At 46.6% G+C, this 21,011-nt stretch overlaps 1 protein-coding gene across 4 annotated transcripts in view; it reads right to left on the bottom strand.

Moving 5' to 3' along the window:
* SPECC1 (sperm antigen with calponin homology and coiled-coil domains 1) overlaps positions 1-21,011 on the bottom strand; it is a 193,578-nt gene that overhangs the window by 85,989 nt on the left and 86,578 nt on the right. For all 4 annotated transcript variants that reach the window (XM_077746558.1, XM_077746561.1, XM_077746560.1 and 1 more), the window contains exons 3-4: positions 13,373-14,952; positions 1,192-1,399 (exon numbers count right to left, since the gene is read on the bottom strand). In XM_077746558.1, the coding sequence (XP_077602684.1) occupies positions 1,192-1,399; positions 13,373-14,952 (1,788 nt within the window). The remainder of the gene's footprint in view (positions 1-1,191; positions 1,400-13,372; positions 14,953-21,011) is intronic.

Genomic DNA, 21,011 nt, shown 5'->3' with positions numbered 1-21,011 from the left:
GCACTGAAAAACCACAAAAAAGGTTTCCTGCTGGTAGAAGAGCTGAGACAAGAAGGTGGCTGGGTCACCTTGTTCAAGCTGAGCTGAAAATGCTCTTTGGGAGACTAACATTTCTCACCACTCATGTCTTTTCATCTTACGCATGTCTCTGAATGACAGAGAAGAGCGCCTTGTACATTGAGTCTGGGGTTAGAGACTTTGGCAAGCAGGTAAATTCCTATATACAGACTCCACAAATAATGAGAATGGACTGTATGGACTGCGTCGGGGAACTTTGCAGGCAAGCAGCTGTGGCTGGCAACGTTGTTAGCAACGGCCAGTGTCACAGAAAGTTCTGTGCATTAGTTCTCTTGTCCCAAAAGCAAAATACACTAGAGGGCGCCGGGGTGGCAGAGTCGGTTCAGCATCCTACTTCCGCTCAGGGCATGGTCTTGCGGTCCGTGAGTTCGAGCCCCGCATCGGGCTCTGTGCTGACTGACAGCTCAGAGCCTGGAGCTTCCTTTAGATTCTGTGTCTCCCTCTGTCTCTGTCCCTCTCCTGCTCACACTCTGTCTCTCTCAAAAATAAACATTTAAAAAAATTTTTAAAAAAACACTAGATGTGATCATTTTGATAAAGCTTATTTGGACAAGGCAGGTGATGTTTAACGAACCCCTTTTAAAGTCTTTCCCTATTCAGAGCAAACAATGAGTGCATAAAGAAGCCATATATTGGAGAGCCTCTTCAGTAACAAAGTGGCCAACATCTACAAGTTACCTGATATCCTAACTTCAATGGGACACATGCTAGAACTGTTTTCCCCCCGAGCCTAAATGCACACACTGTTCAAATCCATCTGCCCATCTGTCACGCACCTTCCCATCCATCAGACCCGAAAGACAATGCTGTGTCAGCGCCTGATGAGTGCGGTCAGCGGTGCGGCCCCCACACAGTACCCCTAGCACTCCAGAACGGGTCTGCTCTGGTTTACAATCACCCCACGCTGTTGACTCAACGTTCGACGATTGTTTCTTTTTTTCCAGTTAAAAGGGTGAAGGACTCTGACTTTCTTGGCTGCCATTCTTCCTAAGGGACCACAGACAACACGCGAGGAAGTCTTTTCAAAACATAATTCTCATGGGCCCTCCCCGGCACTCTACTCACACCCTGCCTGCTCCTGGTCTCCTGTGACCAGGGCGTGATCTCACTCACTTTCTAGCTCACTGATGAGCTGGTTGTTATGGAGCTTGACGGCCCGATGCTGTTCCACCTGATCTTCCAGTTCAAATATGGTTTCCTTCATGTCTTTAATCTCCGCATCGCTCTCGGACGCTTTCTCTTGCAGTTTCAGGCTGGTTCTGCTCAGCTGCTCTGCCTGACGATCACATATCTCCTTCAAGTAAGAATACTCCTTTTCCACCTAGAACGAAAGGAGGGTTTCGCGGTCAGCATAATGGGAAAAAGATCCCTGCACGTCAGCCTCAGGCTCATCCACGCACAGCAAGGGGAGCTCTGGGCATGTGCTGCCCCTGACATCGCTTCTCTATTCTTGGCCTCAGAAACAGCCAAGGCNTGGGGGGGGGAGCTGTGTCCCTTCCTACAGGCATAAAGAAAGCTGCAGTACCCAAGGGCCCTTCTGTCCTGCAGCTGGTGGAACAGCGCTTCCCTGGGAGGCCCTGGTACTGCACCAGAAGAGCCAGCCTCCCACATCGGCTGTGGAACAGCGTCCTCTGCTGGTGAGCTGGGAACAATGCCCCCGGGACCGGGCAGATTGCCCTGCCAACTCCAAACCCCAGAAAGTACCTGCGGTCATGGTGTTTCTTTGGGGAAATACATTAATGTGATGGAGAACACCCGCAGCAGGCACAGAACACGAACGTGCATGTGCACCAGGCGCAGAAAAGAGGCACGGGGCAGGCACTCATTTTACCTTTGCAGTTCTTCATCATTAAACATTTCGAATGCACAAAAAAGCCCCCAATATGACAAGATAACCATGTGCCCAAACAGACTTAATGATGATTGAACTTTGCCACGTTTGCTAAATATTTTTGCTTTAGCAAGATTTAGTGAAGCCCCAGCCGTCTCTGCCACCCCAGAAAGTAAATCGCATTATCCTAAAATTGGAGTGCGCTCGTTCTGAATGGTTTTTCTGTCTTACTATATACGAATGTGCCCATAATACATAGTAGTATGTACATAGTTCTGCCTTAAAATTTTTATACAAGTCATATGATACTAGATTATGGTTTTGTAGCATACAGTGTTATACTTTATTGTGTATTATGGCAATATGCCTTTGTCCTGTATAATACCTTACCTGTTATGCTGTTGCAAAACTTCTTAACCATGGTTTTGAGATGCATCCACACTGATATCTACAATGCAGTCATTACTTTCAATGTTTCACAGTATGTCTACAGTCTATCTATATAGTCTGTCTCTGGTCCTTTAAATAATGTTGCAAAATAGTTATACATTTACCAAGTATTGGTACCTAATAGATCTCTTCCTAGATTTGGGAACATATAACATCTCCATATATGGTAACATTTTTTTAACCATTGCATTTAATGGGTTAAACCTTCTGGCCATAGGGGCACCTGGGTGGCTCAGTCTGTTAGGCATCCGACTCTTGATTTTGGCTCAGGTCATTATCTCACAGTTCGTGAGCTCGAGCCCCGTGCTAGGCTCTGTGCTTACAGCGCTGAGCCTGTTGGGATTCTGTCCCTTCCCTCTTTCTCTCTGCCCCTCCCAGCTCATGTTCTTTCTCTCTCAAAATAAATCAATTAAAAAACAAACAAACAAAAATCCTACCTCCTGGGTATAAGTTCTAGGCAGGCAGAGACCCTATCTGCTTTCTTCACCGTCATATCCCAGGTGCCTGCACAGCATGAGAACACACTGGAGGCACCTAGTGGAAACCTGATGAATGAACAGCCACTGGACAGCAATATTGCACCTGTTTTTCAATTGGGACGTTGTGATAAGGAATAAATTAAAAAAGAAGGAGGGAATAAGGAGGGAACCAGCATGAGAAAGAACCAGAGTACACTGCCCACCTCAAGGGTCAGCTCTGTTCTGTGAAATCTGTTTCAGGTATAAAGGTATGTGGCTGGATGCTGCAACAGAAAATCTATCACTGTAGCCGCTGTGCACATCGAGACGGCCGGCCTGGAGCCAGACTGCCAGAGCCCAAGTCTCAATTCTGCCCAAGTACATCCTGGGTTCTTTTTTTAAAAAATATATATTTATTGTTTAATGTTTATTCATTTTTGAGAGAGACAGAGAGTGAGCAGGGGAGGTGCAGACACAGAGGGAGACACAGAATCCGAAGCAGGCTCCAGGCTCCAAGCTGTCAGCACAGAGCCTGACACGGGGCTCGAACTCACAAACCTTGAGATCACGACCCGAGCTGATGTCAGACGCCTAACTGATTGAGCCACCCGGGCGCCCCAGTCTCCTTTATTTTTTAATGAGAGAAAGAGAGAGATAGTATGAGCAAGAGAGAGGCAGAGAAGGAGATAATGCCAAGCAAGCTCTGCACTGTTGCGCAGAGCCCGACACGGGGCTCGATCACACGAACCGTGAGATCATGTCCTGAGCCGAAGTCAAGAGTCGGATGCTTAACCGACTGAGCCACCCAGGCGCCTCCTCCAAGGTCTCCTTTTTGTAAAAGAAACCATTTTCAAGCTTTCCAAGGACGACCTCTCATCTTCAAAAATCAACTTTCTCTAAAAACAGGGCATGAAGGATTGTATTACAAACAGATTCGGATGAATTTCCCGGGAGCGCCATCCTTCCTGGAGAGGAGCTGTTTAGAGCCAGTGTTCGAAGCTCTGGCAGCTGCGAGGGCAGACGGCAGCACGGTCAGCCTGGCCTCCAGCCTCCCGGACCCCGATGCAGGGAGACAGACTAGAACCTGCTCTCCCCGCCCCACCACCTCCCCGGGTTACCTCCTACTCCCCCTCAAGATCCTGCTTCTAAGTCAAACAAAAGAACGCGTTCTGATGACTCAGGTTTTCACTGTGAACCTCTCTATTGTGTTCTCATCAAATAAAATTCTCAGAAATCATTGAGACTTGAAAGCTTGTTCTTTCCAAACCAAGAAGGCTTTGGCCTGAAGACTACAGGGTGTTGGAGCCCTCTGGTCTGCCTCACATGATTTTCTAACCCTTCTTTATGGTCACAGAACCAGGAAGCGGTACAAATCAGTGATGAGGAGTAGAGAGAGAACCAGCTTTGAATCCTGGCCTTTGTCAACTCATCAATAAGCTAGTAACAATAGGCATTCTCTGCCTCAGTTTCTTCAAATGCAAAACAGTAGATAATGACAGTATTTCTAGCATAAAATCATGATTAAATGAGATTAAACAATCTAAAGGCTCCAAGAGTGCCTAGCACATACAGAACACTAAACTATTAACTGTTGTTATTAANACCGCGAGATCATGACCTAAGCGAAAGTCGGACGCTTAACTGACTAAGCCACCCAGGCGCCCTTATTTAAAAAATTTTTTAACGTTTATTTATTTTTGGGAGAGCGCGCACACACAAACACACACACACACACACACACACACACGTGCAAGCGGGGGAGGGGTGGGGGGACAGAGGATCTCAAGTGGGCTCCATGCTGATAGCAGAGAGCCTGATGTGGGGCCTCAACTCACGAAGTATAAGATAATAACTTGAGCTGAAATTGGACGCTTAACCAACTGACTGAGCCACCCAGGCACCCCTAAATTTTCTTTGTTTTTTTGTGTGTGTTTTTAAAAAAAATATTTAATGTTTATTTATTTTTGTGAGAGCCAGAGTGCGAGCAAGGAAGGGGCAGAGAGAGGGGGAGACACAGAATCCAAAGGAGGCTCCAGGCTCCGAGCTGTCAGCACAGAGCCCGATGCGGGGCTCAAACCCACAAACTGTGAGATCATGACCTCAGTCGGACGTTTAACCGACTGAGCCATCTAGGCGCCCACCCACTAAATTTTGTTTGTTAACATATTTATGCAAATACCACAGTTTTTCTCCTAATTCTATTATAAGTTTCTCTAACGTTCATTCATTTATTCAGGAAGAATAACTTTTTTTTTTTAATGTTTTTTATTTATTTCTAGGAGAGAGAGAGAGAGAGACAGCGTGAGCAGGAGAGGGTCAGAGAGAGAGGGAGTCACAGACTGAAACAGGCTCCAGGCTCTGAGCTGGCAGTCAGCACAGAGCCCGACGCGGGGCTCGAACCCACGAACCGCGAGATCATGACCTAAGCGAAAGCCGGACGCTTAACTGACTAAGCCACCCAGGCGCCCCAGGAAGAATAACTTTTGACTCCACCAAAACTTAACAGCTAATAGCCTCCTGTGAAGCCTTACTGATCACATACATGTTAATTAACACATAGTTTGCATGTTATATGTATTATAGGCTGTATTCTTTCGATAAAGGAAGTTAGGGAAAATTTATTTAGAAAGTCATAAGGAAGAGAAAATACATTTACAGTACTGCCCTTGCTGAAAAAAAAATCCACATGTAAAGTGGACCCGCACTGTTCAAGGGTCAGATGTATATGGTATGAAAGTAAATAAACTGGGGAGTGATTGCTTGAGTAACTTCACCATGAGTAACAGTGTGTTATTTCTGTTGTGTTTGTTTTTACATCTAACTTGGTTCCTCCAAAACTCCTTTAGCTTAATTCTTGGCCCTGTTTCGAGTATATACTGCTGATAGAGGGCCATGTTTCATTCATGCTGGCCAAGATTTGAACTTTTTTTTTTTCAATGCTGTTCTGCCAAGGAAGAGCAGAACATGGTAATTTAGTTTACACTGTTGTTATGGAAAAAAGAAAAATGGCCATGAAACACTCAAAGAAGAGGATAACAATCTGTACTTCACTTTGGGAACTTTCTAGATTTTCAGAAAGTGCATGGAGGTGCTTCCTGAGCACTCAAAACGCTGGGACTTTGCAGACAAGTCCTAAGGTCAAGTTAAGGAAAGAAAGGTGCTCAGGCCTAACCTCATGAAAGGTATTAACATGCCTAAAGAGAAAAATAGGTCCCTCCAAAGAGAAGTTGGGGGAGGGGATCAGTCCAGGAAATCTAGAAACGGAGAGACCATGCTGGGTCCATGGGAGCGCCCCCTCCACCTTTTCTCAAACATCACCTGTCTCTTTGCCAAACCCTCAGGTTCAGCCCCCAGCCTCCTTCACCAGGTTACAGAGCAGAGCCCTATGGGGGTGGGGGTGGGACTGGGGAGTGGAGGAGCCAGCAGTCACAGGGCAACAGGGGACGGTCATGTGTCCTGGGCCACAGGACTGTCGTGTCTGACCTAGTAAAGGTCACAAGGGCGTGCAGGCTTTACAGAGGACCCTTCCAAAGCTCTGGCTCCTGGTGCACAGCAGGCTTCAAGCTCAGTGCCACCAGGCTGGGGCCTGAGGCCTGGTCCCTGAGCAATGGCTGCCGTGAGGGCTTCTGGATGCAGAGCCTACAGGCCTTCCCCAAGCTGTCCGGACAAATGTCTCTTCGTGACTGGGATCACAGGCTCGGTTGCGCAGGTTTCTCACTGTCTTCTTCCCGATGTGAAGTCACAGGATGCTGCTTCACCAAAAGGATTGACATCCTGGCGTCGGCCAAAGGCACGGGAGAACATGAGGGACACTGAGCCCAAGGCCACTGAAATGTCCACGTTTTCAGCCTAAAAACCTCAACCTTAACCGACTCTCCCACGCCCATGATGCACGCAGGGGAAGGGATCCCTAAATTCCCCCGAACTCTACCAAACAGGCTCTCAATGCTCCTGACCTCCTCCCAGCTGCCAGGGAAGGGCGAGGGGCTTTCCCACAGGTGGTCCTAGCTGATCTACCATGGGGACAGTAGCGACACCACAGCTGAGACCTAACACTGAAGGCAGGGTCAGCAAGTGAAGGGTGGGGGACCGGGAAGGGGGCAAAGACAGAGGCCAGAGCACCTTCGGTGAAGAGAGCAGCCCAGATGACAAAACCCCGGATGCGGACTAAGACTGAGCCAGGCTGGGGCACTGGGGGAGCGGCCATCAGGCGCTGCGTTTGGTGCAAACTGCCTAAGGCTTTACCCTGAGCTCAGGAGGCCACCGCGAGCACTTCACGGAGAACGGATGGGACCGGGGAAAGGGAAGCGTATCCGGCCCCCTCTCTGGGGGCTGCGGCAAACAGTGCTCTCCCCTGTACCCAAAAGTCATTCTCCCTTTCCTTCTAAGAATCCCAACTTTGTTCAAGAATCGAGCTGTGATCTTGTGATTTCAAGGGAAGTGGGCTGGGGGAGGGTGCGTGGGGCCCAGATACAAAGGTGAAAGCTGCTGACGGGCACCCCCCACCCGCCGCATCCCGACAAGCCGGGGAAAACTGTTCTCCCAACAGTACTGAGGGATCAGGGAGCTGTGAGTCTCCTGCCTGTCAGGACTGTGGGGTCACACGCTGTGCCCTCTCGGCAGGAAGGCCATGGGAGTCACAAGGCTGCCGGCACAGAGCTCTGATGTCACACAGCTCCTGGACCACAGTTACCCACTGCCTGCCCCTTGACTTCCGATTACAGGAGCCAAGTGAGCCACCGACTTCAGTCACTGACATGAAGGGTTTCTGTTTCTTAGGATCCAAAGCATCACCCGGGCGTCATCACGGACCACCTGCTATTACAGCAGGCTCCAAGGTCACCTCAGTCCGTCAGAGGGTCCTATTCTGCTGTCGTGGCAACAGACTCATTTACTTGCTGCATCTTTCTCTCAAATTCTGGTCTTGCCATTTGTGGCCAGTGGCTTCCCTTTTAGTCTGGCCTGGTGACCAATAACTGGTCACACAATGATTACTGCACCTCTAGTTTTCCCCAACCACTCACTGCAAGTGTTTCTTTTCTTTCCTTAAATTTGTTTCATGTTTATTTATTTTTGAGAGAGAGACAGAGTGTGAGTGGGGGAGGGGTAGAGAGAGAGGGAGACACAGCATCCGAAGACAGGCTCCAGGCTCTGAGCTGTCAGCACAGAGCCCAACGCGGGGCCCGAACCCACAAACCGTGAGATCATGATCTGAACTCAAGTTGGATGCGTAACCGACTGAGCCACCCGGGCGCCCCGGAAAGAACTAAATTTCTAAGGATACCACCTATAAGCTCTCAACTTCGGTGGAAAAGTGACAACAATAGATTTTCTTTTAAAACTTCTGGGTTTCAATCCTTATAAAAACACTGTAACTTGAAATCAAGATCTCAAACAACTGAAAATGTGACTGTTAGAAAACGATAAACCTGGATTGCAGTATAGTCTGAAAAACCGAGGAGCCCCTGCAATGGCACGTGGCGGGCTGGCTGGGGCAGGCGTGCGTGTGGCTCACAGGAGGCTGGAGCATCAGGTGTCTGCGGAAATGAGAGCCATCCTCAAAGTCGTATGGAGGCATGTTTTATAATCAGACAGTCATCTGCCAGCAATAATGGATACATAGGGTATGAGAGAAGCTGACAAGAATGGAGATACGAGCAAACAGCTGAAGACAAAGAAACGAGAGGAATAAAGAGCCTCTGAAATAATCACAATGATTATGAATGTCCTACCGATTTTCCATTTACTATATGAAGAACAGATCTACCTTGCATCAAAAAAAAAAAAAACATTTTAAGGCTTTTCAGAGGCTCTTCTAACAGTATCTGAATCAGATATGTAACTTACGGAAACTGGAAATGTACATAGATTTACTCAATCTATCAGATCAGAGGATGGTTTGGTATTGCTTTTCCTCTCTTTAGTAAACAGGTAATTTTGTTCCTTTCTCATAATAGTTGCCTTCTGCCATGAATTTGAATGGATGAATGCAGAGCTCAGGGTAGAAGTTGTTCATCACCAAGAAAACTGCTTAGTAATTAATAGGACACTCACTCGGACATTGGCTGAAGGTGGGGAAATGTGAAAGTTCTAGCAAAAAATGTCCAGGAAAGTGACAGAAGACTGAACAATTAGAATTTACTCCAGGAATGGGGCGCCTGGGTGGCTTAGTCGGTTAAGCATCGGACTTTCGGTTGGGTCATGATCTCGCAGTTCGTGGATTCGAGCCCCGTGTCGGGCNAAAAAAAAAAAAGAATTTACTCCAGGAATGCAAAGATGCCTTAACATTTGACTGCCTCAGAAAATCTGTCATTCTGGGGCACCTGGGTGGCTCAGTTAGTTAAGTGTCCGACTTCAGCTCAGGTTATGATCTTGCGGTCTGTGAGTTTGAGCCCTGCGTGGGGCTCTGTGCTGATGGCTCAGAGCCTGGAGCCTGTTTTGGACTCTGTGTCTCCCTCTCTCTCTCTCTGCCCCTCCCCCACTCATGCTCTGTCTCTCTCACTCTTATAAATGACTAAATGTTGGGGCGCCTGGGTGGCTCAGTGGGTTAGGCCTCCGACTTTGGCTCAGGTCATGATCTTGTGGTTCCTGGGTTCGAGCCCCACATTGGGCTCTGTGCTGACAGCTCGGAGCCTGGAGCCTGTTTCAGATTCTGTGTCTCCCTCTCTCTCTGCCCCTCCCCTGCTTGCACTCTGTCTTTCTCTGTGTCTCAAAAATAAACAGTAAAAAAATTTTTTTTAATGAATAAATGTTTAAAACAATTGTTTTTTAAAAAAGAAAATCTGTTGTTTTAATTCACCTTGTTAACAAGTTAAAAGAGAGAAACCATCATGATTATATAAAAACTACCCTAGGATCAGATCAGAGAGATGTTTAAGACCTACATAGATGTAGAAAAATTCAATCTCTGTCCTTTAAAAAAAGAAAAAAAAACAAGCAAGCAAAACTGTTCTTAGCAAAATACTTGTATGATTCAATAAAAGGTACACAAGTGCCTTACAATAGACATCCCTGATAACAAAATGCTGAAGACACTCCCTTTAAAACAGGAACAAAGCCAAGATCCCCCGCTCAGCCCCCGCACCAACCACACGCTTCCATTCTTCACTGTACAATGAAGAGGGGGCTGCCCGAGGTCACAGAATTAACCATCAGCTAAGTCAGGAGGACCCAAGCTTTCCACCTACTAACCCATCACTTCATAGCATTCTAGGTTTGTACTGAAAGTGCTACTCTGTCCTTCGGGCGTGAGTCCCTTACAACTTATCACTTATAATCACGGTTGCTGGTAGGTCAGTTTATATTCTGCATTGGGGTTACAATAAGCTTTCAGTCAGCCCAGAAAGTCTGGGTTTTACCTTTTCAAAGGTAACAGAAAAGCACAGGTGACAAGTCCACTGCGATTATAGGTCAAAGCCCCCGTGCACTAATGCAGCACAAAATCACAGGGCCTTGAGACGTATAAAAGCAACTCTAGGTGACCTGGTGCTTCACACAGACTCTTACCTCAAACTACCAGCTAGAGTCTGTTCCATCCCACTGACAAACTTTTGAAAATTCTAATCAGCAAGTAATATAAAGGGAATATGTGAATAACATCATTAACAGTTGATTTAAAATACATATGCTGAATCTTGTACTCCATAGAGAATGCAAACATTCTTTCTTTCTCTCCAAGTTAGACTTAGTTTGTTCCAGAAAATTCTAAATTTTATTGTCCTCGTGGAGCCAAAGCTGTAATAAAGGGCAAATTCATGCCTTTAAATGGTTTCATTATTAACCAAGAAATGACAGACTTAAACACAGAATTTTACTCAAAACACTAAGAGAAAACCAAGGAAAGACAGACGAGCCTGATAAAAGGATTAATAAAGATAAAAGCAGAAACAAATTAATCAAATAAATTCATGTAGACCCAGTAAAAGAATCTAGATGGTCTTTGTATTCAAGGATTCAAGGAATGTGGAGGGATATACTCTAACCTTCTGAATAAGAAGATTAAGTATTTTATTTCTGCTGATACAGGTTTGTATGCACATCCAAACGTGCACAAACCGGGGAAACATCCAAAAAGACGTACAGCAAATTGTTGACAGTGGTTTTCTCCAAGTGACGGGTTGAAGGTAATATTAATTTTTCTCTTTATACATTTCCATATTTTCTAAACCTTCTGTAACGAATACATAATTTCAAGGTCAGAAAAAGTTAAGCTAGTGTTTTGAGATACCAAATTATTTCTTGGTGACACATGTATTTAATGTAATGTCAATCGAAACACCAAAGAGATGGGCGAAGGACTGGGGGCCGTTTCAAGAAGGCCACCTGGGAGATGATGCATTTTGCAACAGAGTGATGGAGGGGAAGTGATTTACAGACCCTGAAAGTTAACGTAAAGCTACAATTACCAACTTAAAGTTCAGATGGGTACTTGGGGAGTACCTTCTAATGGAATTGCTTCCATACTTTCAACAAAATGCTATAAATTTAGAACACTGACAATGATAAAAAGACAAACAAAACTAACACTACCTACCACTCAGATTATCAGACAACCAGAGCCAGAACCAAGTTGCAACAAACTAATCTGGTTTTAATTTTTTTTTAATGTGTATTAAAAAAAAGGAGAGGGTCAGAGAGAGAGAGAGACACAGAATCCGAAGCAGGCTCCAGGCTCTGAGCTGTCAGCACAGAGCCCAACATGGGGCTCGAACTCAAGAGCTATGAGATGGTGACCTGAGCTGTAGTTGTACACTCAACCAACTGAGCCACCCAGGTGCCCTGCAACAGACTAATCTTAAGAGAAATGAAGCAATAGAGAAAAATACCCCTGTGAGCTCACGGCACAACTTTTTGGGGGTTTTTTAATGTTTATTTATTTTGAGGGAGAGAGAGCTCGTGGGGGTGAAGGGGCAGAGAGAGAGGGAGAGAGCAAATCCCAAGCAGGCTCCATCCTCATGATTGTGAGATCAGGTCCTGAGCTGAAATCAAGAGTCAGACGCTTAACTGACTGAGCCACCCAGGTGCCTACAACTTGTTTCTTAAAACAGTGATGACCGTGCACTAACTAAGGTGGGAAGTGATTTCAACCTCTCTCACCACCAGACCCCTAACGTCACAGATCCAGAGCTTGGAGGACACAGGAAGTGGGAAGCCACCTGTCTACGCCTTTCCTGCACTGCTCTGTGAGCGGGTGGAATGCTATAGAATTACCAGCAATTTTATATATAACAAAGTTCTAGACTGATGAAAGGATTATTGTTAAAAATGAAAGAGTGACCATTTATTTGGTCGTGGGTTGGGTAAGATCTTTCCCAGTGAAGAAGGGGAGGAAAAAAGAGCCACTGAAGACCAGATCTGGACAAGCCAGCAAATGGACACCAAGCACTGGGCAAGGGTTCAGGCAAACAGGCACTCTCGGGGACCTGCTGGTGGGAACAAGCCCGTGTAACACTTCTGGGGAGCAAACCGGCTGAAAGTACTGAGTGCCCTAAAATGGCCACACTCTGACACAGTCAGTCAGTGTTTAGGAATTTTTCCTGAGGAAATAACCAGACAGATATTTATAAAAATGTATTTACGGTATCAAAAGATTGGAAGGGAGCATAAACGTTCAACGAACAGGTGACCGGTAAAGTATGAATGCGGTATTTATACAACAGAATACAGCCTGGCCTTAATATCATGTTTCAAAGAATAATGATGAGAACATGTTCACAAAATATTAAATTAAAAGGGGAGCCTGGCTGGCTCAGTCAGTTAAGCGTCCAACTCTTGATTTTGGCTCAGGTCATGATCTCACGGTTCGTGAGTTCGAGCCCCGCATCAGGCTCTGTGCTGGGGAAATGGAGCCTCCTTGGGATTCTGTCTCCCTCCCTCTCTCTCTGCCCCTTCCCTGCTTCCTCTCTCTTTCTCAAAAAAATAAATAAAAATAAACTTTAAAAAATTAAATTAAAAATGAATATGTACAGGATGAGTCTAAAAAAACTTTTTTTACTTTGTGAGACGCGCGCGCACACACACACACACACACACACACACACACACCTCTGAAAGGAAACACCAAAACAGCGGTTGTATTATTACTGGGGATGGTAATCAGGGATGATTTTAATCTCCGGTTAGTAGCAGCCTAACGCATGTTAACTGATAAGCCTGGATAACCCCGTCTCATTCTGAGCCAGTAAGATTCAGCTTACTTGCCACCTCTTTCAGGAAGCCCTCCAGCACTACCTTCCTTTCTCCCATATTATCCTAGGTGTTTCTCCTTGGAACTGGACTCTGAGCTGTCCTCTGAGATCTTCTTTATCCCTGTATTGCACACACTGATCTGATTCACTGTCTCCCTGCTACACTTTGAACCTATAGTCAGAAAGGGAGGGGTTTCACTTTTGTATCCCCAATCTGTCTGCAAAGGAACGGATCTCCAAGCTAGAAAGCTGGATTCATGAATGGCATTGGCTGAACCAAGGAGTCTCTCTGCTCTGTGAATCTCAAGGTCAAGGAGGCAAATATGCTAAGAAGGATGAGCAAATACGGGAAAGGGCTCTCTCCTTACCTTGGCCAGTCGGCTCGAAACATGTTTAACTTCACCATGGGCCTTTAGCAATTCTTGCTTGAGCTCGGTGCAAGACAGTTCCAGCTGATCCTTCTCGGCTCGAGCGACTCTCAACAGCTCTTGAACTTCAGGCGCCTCTGCCGTCTGCCCCACGGGACTGGTCTCCATCGCTTTCTGCTTCTCACTCTCCAAATGTGCCTTCAAAGACCCATTTTCAATCTGCAGCCGTTCCAGAGTCGCTTTGCACTCTTCCATGGTTTGGGCCATCGCACCGTGATTACGCCGTTCCAGCTCCAGAGCCCCGTTCAGCTTTTCGTTTTCTTCCTTGAGGTGTTTAATCACTTCCAGGGCTCCTTGGTTCTCTTCCTCCACCTTCCGGAGGCTGCAGCTCAGCTGCTGCTGGATGTTAAGCAGCTTCTCTCTTTCGAAGCGGCCCTGGTCAAGCACTTCCGCGCACTTCTGCTCCAGCTCCAGGATTTTCCCTTCGTGAACGGCGGGCTCCTGGCTCTTCACTCGCTCCTGCAGGAGGGTTATCAGCTTCTCGTTCTCCTGACTCAGCTGCTCGGCCCTCTCCCGATGCTGGTGGAAGGAAGTCTCTAGAATCGTCTTCTCGTCCACCAGTTTCTCGTTTTCGGCCGTCAGCTCCTGCACCATCTGCTGCTGGTCTGACAGTTCCTGCAAAGTCGCCTGGAGCTCCTCGGCCGTGCTGTGGTGGTTTTCCTCCATCTTCTGGATCTTCTCCGTGAGCGAAGCCAGGGACAGCTCGCTGGCGTTGTTGGGGGAGCTGCCTGTGGTCGAGCACTTGGAGCTCTTAAAGGGGTTGCTGGTGGAGGACAGGGGCCTGGAGGGCGTGTCCGCCGTGATGTGCTCGAAATCCGAGGCATCCGGGGACAAGGAAGCTTTGGTGACGTCGCTGCTGGAAGAGCCTGACGGCCGCAGCGCATTCTCGTGGATGGGGAGCCGATACGCGTCGATTCCGCCCGGCAGCTGATTGCCGGGCGGGCTTCCGAAGCTGGACTCCTGGGTTAAGGACGTGGGGCAGCTGCTCTCCCCGGCGGGACTGGCGCCTCCCTCTGAATTTGGGGAATGCTCCAGATAAGTCAGTTTCTCCCTCAAGGCCCGGTTTTCCTCCTCCAGATCGGCGAGCTCCTTCTGAAAATTCCTGTTCTTCTCCTCGAGAGCTCTTACCAAGGGCTCTGAGTCACTGGGGGAGACGGGCGTTCCAGTGGCATCTGCGTCGGGAGGGTCACTTCCTTCAGCGCTCGGAGCCTTCTTCTCCTTGCACTTCTTCAGTTCGCTTCGGAGCCTGTTGATTTCGCTGTCTTTCGCTTTGGCCTCGGCCAGGAGTTCCCGAACCTGGGCCTCGAGCACCGCCTTTTCCCCGCCTTCATTCTCGGGCTTGGGTCTTGCCGACGTGGCCCTCAGGGGCTTCGTCGGGGTGGGGGTGCTGGAAGACGTGGGGCTGGACACCGACTTCCTGGGGTTGGAGGGGCCGCGCGGCACAGTTCTCTCCCTGGAGATGGTGACTGAAAGTTCTCGAGGAGCTGGGATGCCTGTCCGTTTGGCTGTTGTCACGGCCCCTGAGGACAGAAGAAGAAGACATGAATGAAACAATGCAAGCACTTTTATCAATGAAACCCAAGTGACTTCAACCTCATGTCGGACAGTGAACAGAACGGCTACTGCCCTTCCACCCCGACTCTAGAAACCTAACTGGGTCTGACTGGGGGTTCTGTACCTCCTCTCACAGCCCTAGACTTTGAGGGAAACTGACTCCAAGCCCGAGCTCCTCCACTTAATTTCATCCCAGCCGCAGTTGCTGGTTCAAGGCCTGGGCACGCCCCTCAACTGAGGTCAACAGAACACCAGGAGAGATCTGGTGAGTTTCTAAAACATGAGGAAGGGGCCACAGAAGTCTGCAAATGGCTACAACCTCTTGTCATCCCAAGAGGAAGGTGAGAACACAGCAGAAAGAAGGAAAGCAAATTCTTAGTAGCTCGGTGGAGTTGCTCAATCAGCCAGCCCTGGAGCTTAGCCCGTAGCTAAGCTGGCCTTCCAATTACACAAGCCAATAAATACCCTTCACACAAGTCATCTTGAATTGGGTTTTCTGTAACCTGCAACTTAATGCATCTGAACTGTAACCTTGGCAACTAAACAACAGCCTTTTGACAAAATGCAAGTTCACTGTGCATTTCTTGATTAACGTGGGCTTTTTAAAACTTTTTTAAAGTCTTTATTTTTGAGAGAGAGAGTGCAAGTGGAGGAGGAACAGAGAGAGAGGGAGACACAGAATCCTAAGCAGGCTCTGGGCTCCGAGCTGTCAGCACGGAGCCTGATGTGGAGCTCAAACTCATGAACCATGAGTTCGTGACCTGAGCCAAAGCTGGACACTTAACCGACTGAGCCACCCAGGTGCCCCATGACAGAGAGAGACCGAATCTCAAGTGGGCTCCACACTGAGCACGGAGCCTGATGTGAGGCTCGAACTCACAAACTGTGAATTCATGACCTGAACCTAAATCAGATGCTTAACCAACTGAGCCACCCAAGTGCCCCTCGAAAAACTTTTTTTTTAAAAAAAAGTTCATCAACATCTTGTGTATGAGTACAAATTTGATTAAGAAGTCACAAGACACAAATAATACCAAGGAAGGACTAATCTAGTCCAATGACATAACTGCTTTTAACACAAGCGGAAATGGTGTGCTTATTTGTATTCAGAGAAAGAAGAACAAATGGGATTAGGAAGCATTACACGTTATCTATGGTACGATTTTAAATGCCAAAGAGATTTACATGATATGGAAATGACACAGAATTTCGAGTATTTATAGCAGGAAACGTAAGGGAAGGAATTATTTTCTATTTTCATGTATACTACATTGTAGACAACGTTAACAAAATTCTAGGGGTGCAAACCTGTACATCAATCTCTTATATGGCTCTACAAATGAAACCCACCTCAGAGGCTAAAGTGCAAGTGAAAGTTCTGGACCTATTTTCCAAACTCAAAGGCCATTTGACGAACCAAGGCTGATTGCTGGAACTTCAACTCTGTGCCTTGGGTTGAAGGTCCCCAGTAATAAAGGACTCCAGAAGGTGCCCCCAATCCCTAGGNCCCCGGGGCCCCCCCCCCCCACCGCCGGAGTGGCAGCGGAATTAGGACAGAAGCAGAGCCCGATGTTGTAGCTCTGAGTCCACTGCCAGGGCTGCTACTGAGGAACACCTGCAGATATGAACATGCTGAAATAGGAGGTGATGACCTGAAGGCCAACGGCATTCAGAACTGTGTCTATCAGTTGAGTGCTTTTAAAACGTTGACATAATAAAGCTTAAGATGTCATACTAACATACCGAAAAACTATGTGTTTTTTTTTAAGTGTATTTATTTATTTATTTATTTAGAGAGCAAGTAGGGGAGTGGCAGAGAGAAAGGGAGAGAGAGAATCCCAAGCAGGCTCCACGCTGGCAGTATGGGGCCTGAACCCACGAACCGGGAGATAATGATCTGGGCCAAAATCAAGAGGCTGATGCTTGACCAACTGGGCCACCCGGGAGCCCCCAAACCACGTTTTTTAAAATTAACTTTTTCAAATTAAGTTACTGGAAAGCTAAGAGTACTATAATACACAGTTTAATGCTTTCAGGTGTCTTCCTTGCATCATACTTAATGAAGAAAACACTCAATCAAGACAACATTTATTTAATTATTCTCGTAAAATGAAGATTGCAATCGCTAAGCAATAAACGGTCATCCTAACACTGGTTCTCTAGAATGAAGTAATCCTGGCAAGGGCCATGATGAAAACGGAAGATAACTCAAGTTCAAGGCAGATGGGAGAGTCCAGCTCTGGTTATCACACAGTCACTGGCCATTCCTAACACAGCCACTGAAATGAAGTCTCCTTTTCAACCATTTGGTGGGTTTGAGGATGGGCAGGACTCAAACAGAACAGCGATCCGCTCTGTCACCCTTCCCGGGTGAAGTGAATTCCTCCCTTCCGCTGCCAAATCTTAGCTTACTCCCCGGATAGGTGTTGCTACTTGCACCTTACCTACACCACTAGGAATTTTTTTACATCAATGTACATTTGGGAGTTATATCCCCTTCTGTATTATGAAATACACAATCCAGTTGTATTTGTTACAACATTTGGTTTTTTGGTTTTTCCATTCTGACACTTGATCAGCACTGAATGGGGCCCTGGAGCCCTGAATGGGGCACGCCACCAGACACATATGCCATGGCAAGAGTGACAGCATAGGCAGTCAGAAGCCTGGGGTTGACAGAATGGGGACGGCCTAGCTGGCACTCTTAATTTCTTTGGTCTCTTCCCCATCCTCACATCGGATCATCACTTATTCCTGCTGAGGTGGGCTGTCTAAGTGCATGAAGTTAAAATAAAAGCAAGTGCCACTTCATAACTGCAAAGACTGATATGATTTTTTTTTTTTTTTAGGCATGTTTGGAGGGCCCCTGGGTGGCTCAGTTGTTAACCATCTGACTTTGGCTCAGGTCACGATCTCACGGTTTGTGAGTTCAAGTCCCAGCTTCAGGTGAGCCCTGCTTCTCTTTCTCTCTGCTTCTTGTGGGATTCTCTCCCCACTCACCCCCACCATCCCTTGCTCACCTGCACCTCCTCTCTCAAAAAAAAATGTTTGGAGGGGCCTGGATGGCTCACTCAGTTAAGTGTCCAACTCTTGATTTGGGTTCAGGTCAGGTCCTCATGGTTGTGATATCGAGCCCTGCACAGGGCTCCATGCTGAGTGTTAAGCTTGCTTGGGATTCTCTCTCTCTCTCTCTGCCTCACCCTTGCTCATGTGCTCTCTCTCTCTCCCCCAAAATAAATAAACTGAAAAAAATGTTTGATATGTTATCTAAAAAATTTTTTTTTACATATATTTAAGAGAGGGCACATACAAGCAGGGAAGGGGCGGAGAGAGAAGGAGAAAGAGAATCCCAAGCAGAATCTGCACTATCAGCATAGTGCTTGATGAAGGGCTCAGACTCACAAACCATGAGATCATGACCTGAGCCAAAATCAAGAATCAGATGCTTAACCAGCCCCGCCACCCAGATCCCCCTGATGTGTTAACACATTTTTTCAATGTCAAATGAAAAATTACATTGGGAAAGATCACAAGTGCATCAAACTCTGTATTCACAGATACACATACAAGAAAGGTACCCGGAATCCTGAGAACAGTTAAATATTAATTTGCTTGGACTGTGAGTAATTTTCCTGTTTCGTTTGTACAGTTACATTTATGTAATACATTTAAAAAGCAGAAGGGGAAAATCCTATCATAACAATATGCAGAGAGGTAAAGGGGTAGGAAACATAAATCTTTTCAGAGAATAAAAAGCATGTTTCAAATAACAATAGCACAACCATTTAAATCATAGATCTGACATTTCTTTTAAAACTTTTTTTTTTTTTAATGTTTTATTTATTTCTAGGAGAGAGAGAGAGAGACAGACAGCGTGAGCAGGGGAGGGTCAGAGAGAGAGGGAGTCACAGACTGAAACAGGCTCCAGGCTCTGAGCCGGCAGTCAGCACAGAGCCTGACGCGGGGCTCGAACCCATGAACCGCGAGATCATGACCTAAGCGAAAGTCGGACACTTAACCGACTAAGCCACCCAGGCGCCCCGATCAGACGCTTGTCTTAAGCAGCGATTCTCATGAGCTGAAAATAAAATATTTTCAGTCCCTTCTTAATTTCCTTGTCTTGCCCTAAGAAGGCTACTTGGATTGTTCTTTGTAGGTAGGTCTTCTCTCTACTATACACTGATGAAGGAAAATGATGACATACTGAAATAAATTACGAAACTTTCGTCTCTTCAACAAGAATTCACAGACCTGTCCCGTGGGAGACAGGCGGGAGAAAGAAAGTTCACCATCTTCACCTACCGCATAACTGCTGCCTTGCCTCTGAAACACGAGAGAACTTACTCCTTTGGTCTCTAAGAATCTAAACTGCTAGGATATTTTTTTTTAAATGTTTTATTTATTTCTAGGAGAGAGAGAGAGAGACAGCGTAAGCAGGGGAGGGTCAGAGAGAGAGGGAGACACAGACTCCGCAATAGGCTCCAGGCTCCGAGCTGGCAGTCAGCACAGAGCCCGACGCGGGGCTTGAACCCACGAACCGCAAGATCATGACCTAAGCTGAAGTCGGACGCTTAACCGACTAAGCCACCCAGGCACCCCAAAACTGCTAGGATATTTTTTACTCGCACCATTCATAACTTTTTTTCTCAAAAAGTTCCAATAATGTTACTTATTGTCAAGTCTAATATCCCTCCTTCAGTCTCCATCCTTCTCAACCTTCTGGTTCCCTTCATTCTCCTTATCCACATCTCTTTATCCCCCAGTCGAGGAACCTGAAAAACATTTAAAATGTCCTCTCCCCTTTCTTTTGGTAACCAACCCGTCAGTCACTAAAATCGGCTATTTTTGGAAATGTTTCCGTATTTTTTCTTTGTTTTCCTTTTGGGGGGGACCCAGTCCAGGTCTTTAAGAACGTTCCATCTAAATTTCTGAAATGTTCCCACAGGTCTTCCCGATTCCAGCCTCTCTCAGCCCAGAAATATAATGGACCTTAAATATCCTGCTCACTGTTCTGTTCCAGAATCTGTACGCATTCCCGCCTGCTTCACCATGACGATGTCGAACTTCTTCCCTGGGCTTTCCAGGTCAGGCATAATCTCATCCTAATCGACATATCCAATCTTTAACCCATTCAACGTCCCCACTGTACCTATGATTTGTTGAAATAGCATTTCCTTTTCATCCTTCTGATGGGCATTTAACCATGCTTAACTCTTTTCAATTAAAAAAAAATCTGGGGGCGCCTGGCTGGCTCAGTCGGTGGAGCGTGCGACTCTGGACCTCGGGTTTGTGAGTTTGAGCCCCGTGTTGGGTGTAGAGATCACTTAAAAATAAAATCTTAAAAAAATAAAATCTGGGGTCTCCATCTTCCTCCAGCTAATCCCTGATTTCTCTCTTCCCCCTCACAGCGGAATCCTCCCAAGAGGCCTGTACACTGGTTGTCTTCACTTCTTCCCTGTCATTCACTCCTCTCCCCACTGCCATTACTCAACCAAAACCCTGTCCGCCGAGGACGTCCTTGACCTCCAAGTGGGCCAACACAACAGAGACCTTCAATCCTCTCGGCAGGACTGGGACAATTCCTTTTTTTAAAAAAATTTAATTTATTTATTAATTTTGAGAGATAGAGAGAGAGAAAGAAAGTCCCAAGCAGGCTCCACAATGTCAGTGCAGAGCTGGACACGGGGCTCAAACCCACGAATCATAACCTTCGCTGAAGTCAGAAGCTTAACTGACTGGGCCACCCAGGCGCCCCTGGAAGAACTCCTTCCTTTCTGAAGCACACCGCCTCCACCTCCCATGAACCACTCTCCTGGTTTTTCTCTTAGCTCAGCAGGAGTCCTCTGTCTCTCTCCTCTGCTGACTCCTCCCTCTCTCTCTGCTTCTACTTGTCAGAATCTTCAGTCCTGGGCCTTTTCTTCCTCTCTTATTACAAATTATTTTCCTGGTGATTCTACTCCATCTCATGATCTTAAAATACCACCTATATACTGATGATGCCCCAACTAACTCTCTTTTAAACAGA

The sequence above is a fragment of the Crocuta crocuta genome, unplaced genomic scaffold (genome assembly GCF_008692635.1).
Source record: "Crocuta crocuta isolate KB4526 unplaced genomic scaffold, BGI_CrCroc_1.0 scaffold139, whole genome shotgun sequence".
In the NCBI taxonomy this organism is placed as follows: domain Eukaryota; kingdom Metazoa; phylum Chordata; class Mammalia; order Carnivora; family Hyaenidae; genus Crocuta; species Crocuta crocuta.
This window is presented reverse-complemented; position numbering and strand designations above follow the sequence as displayed.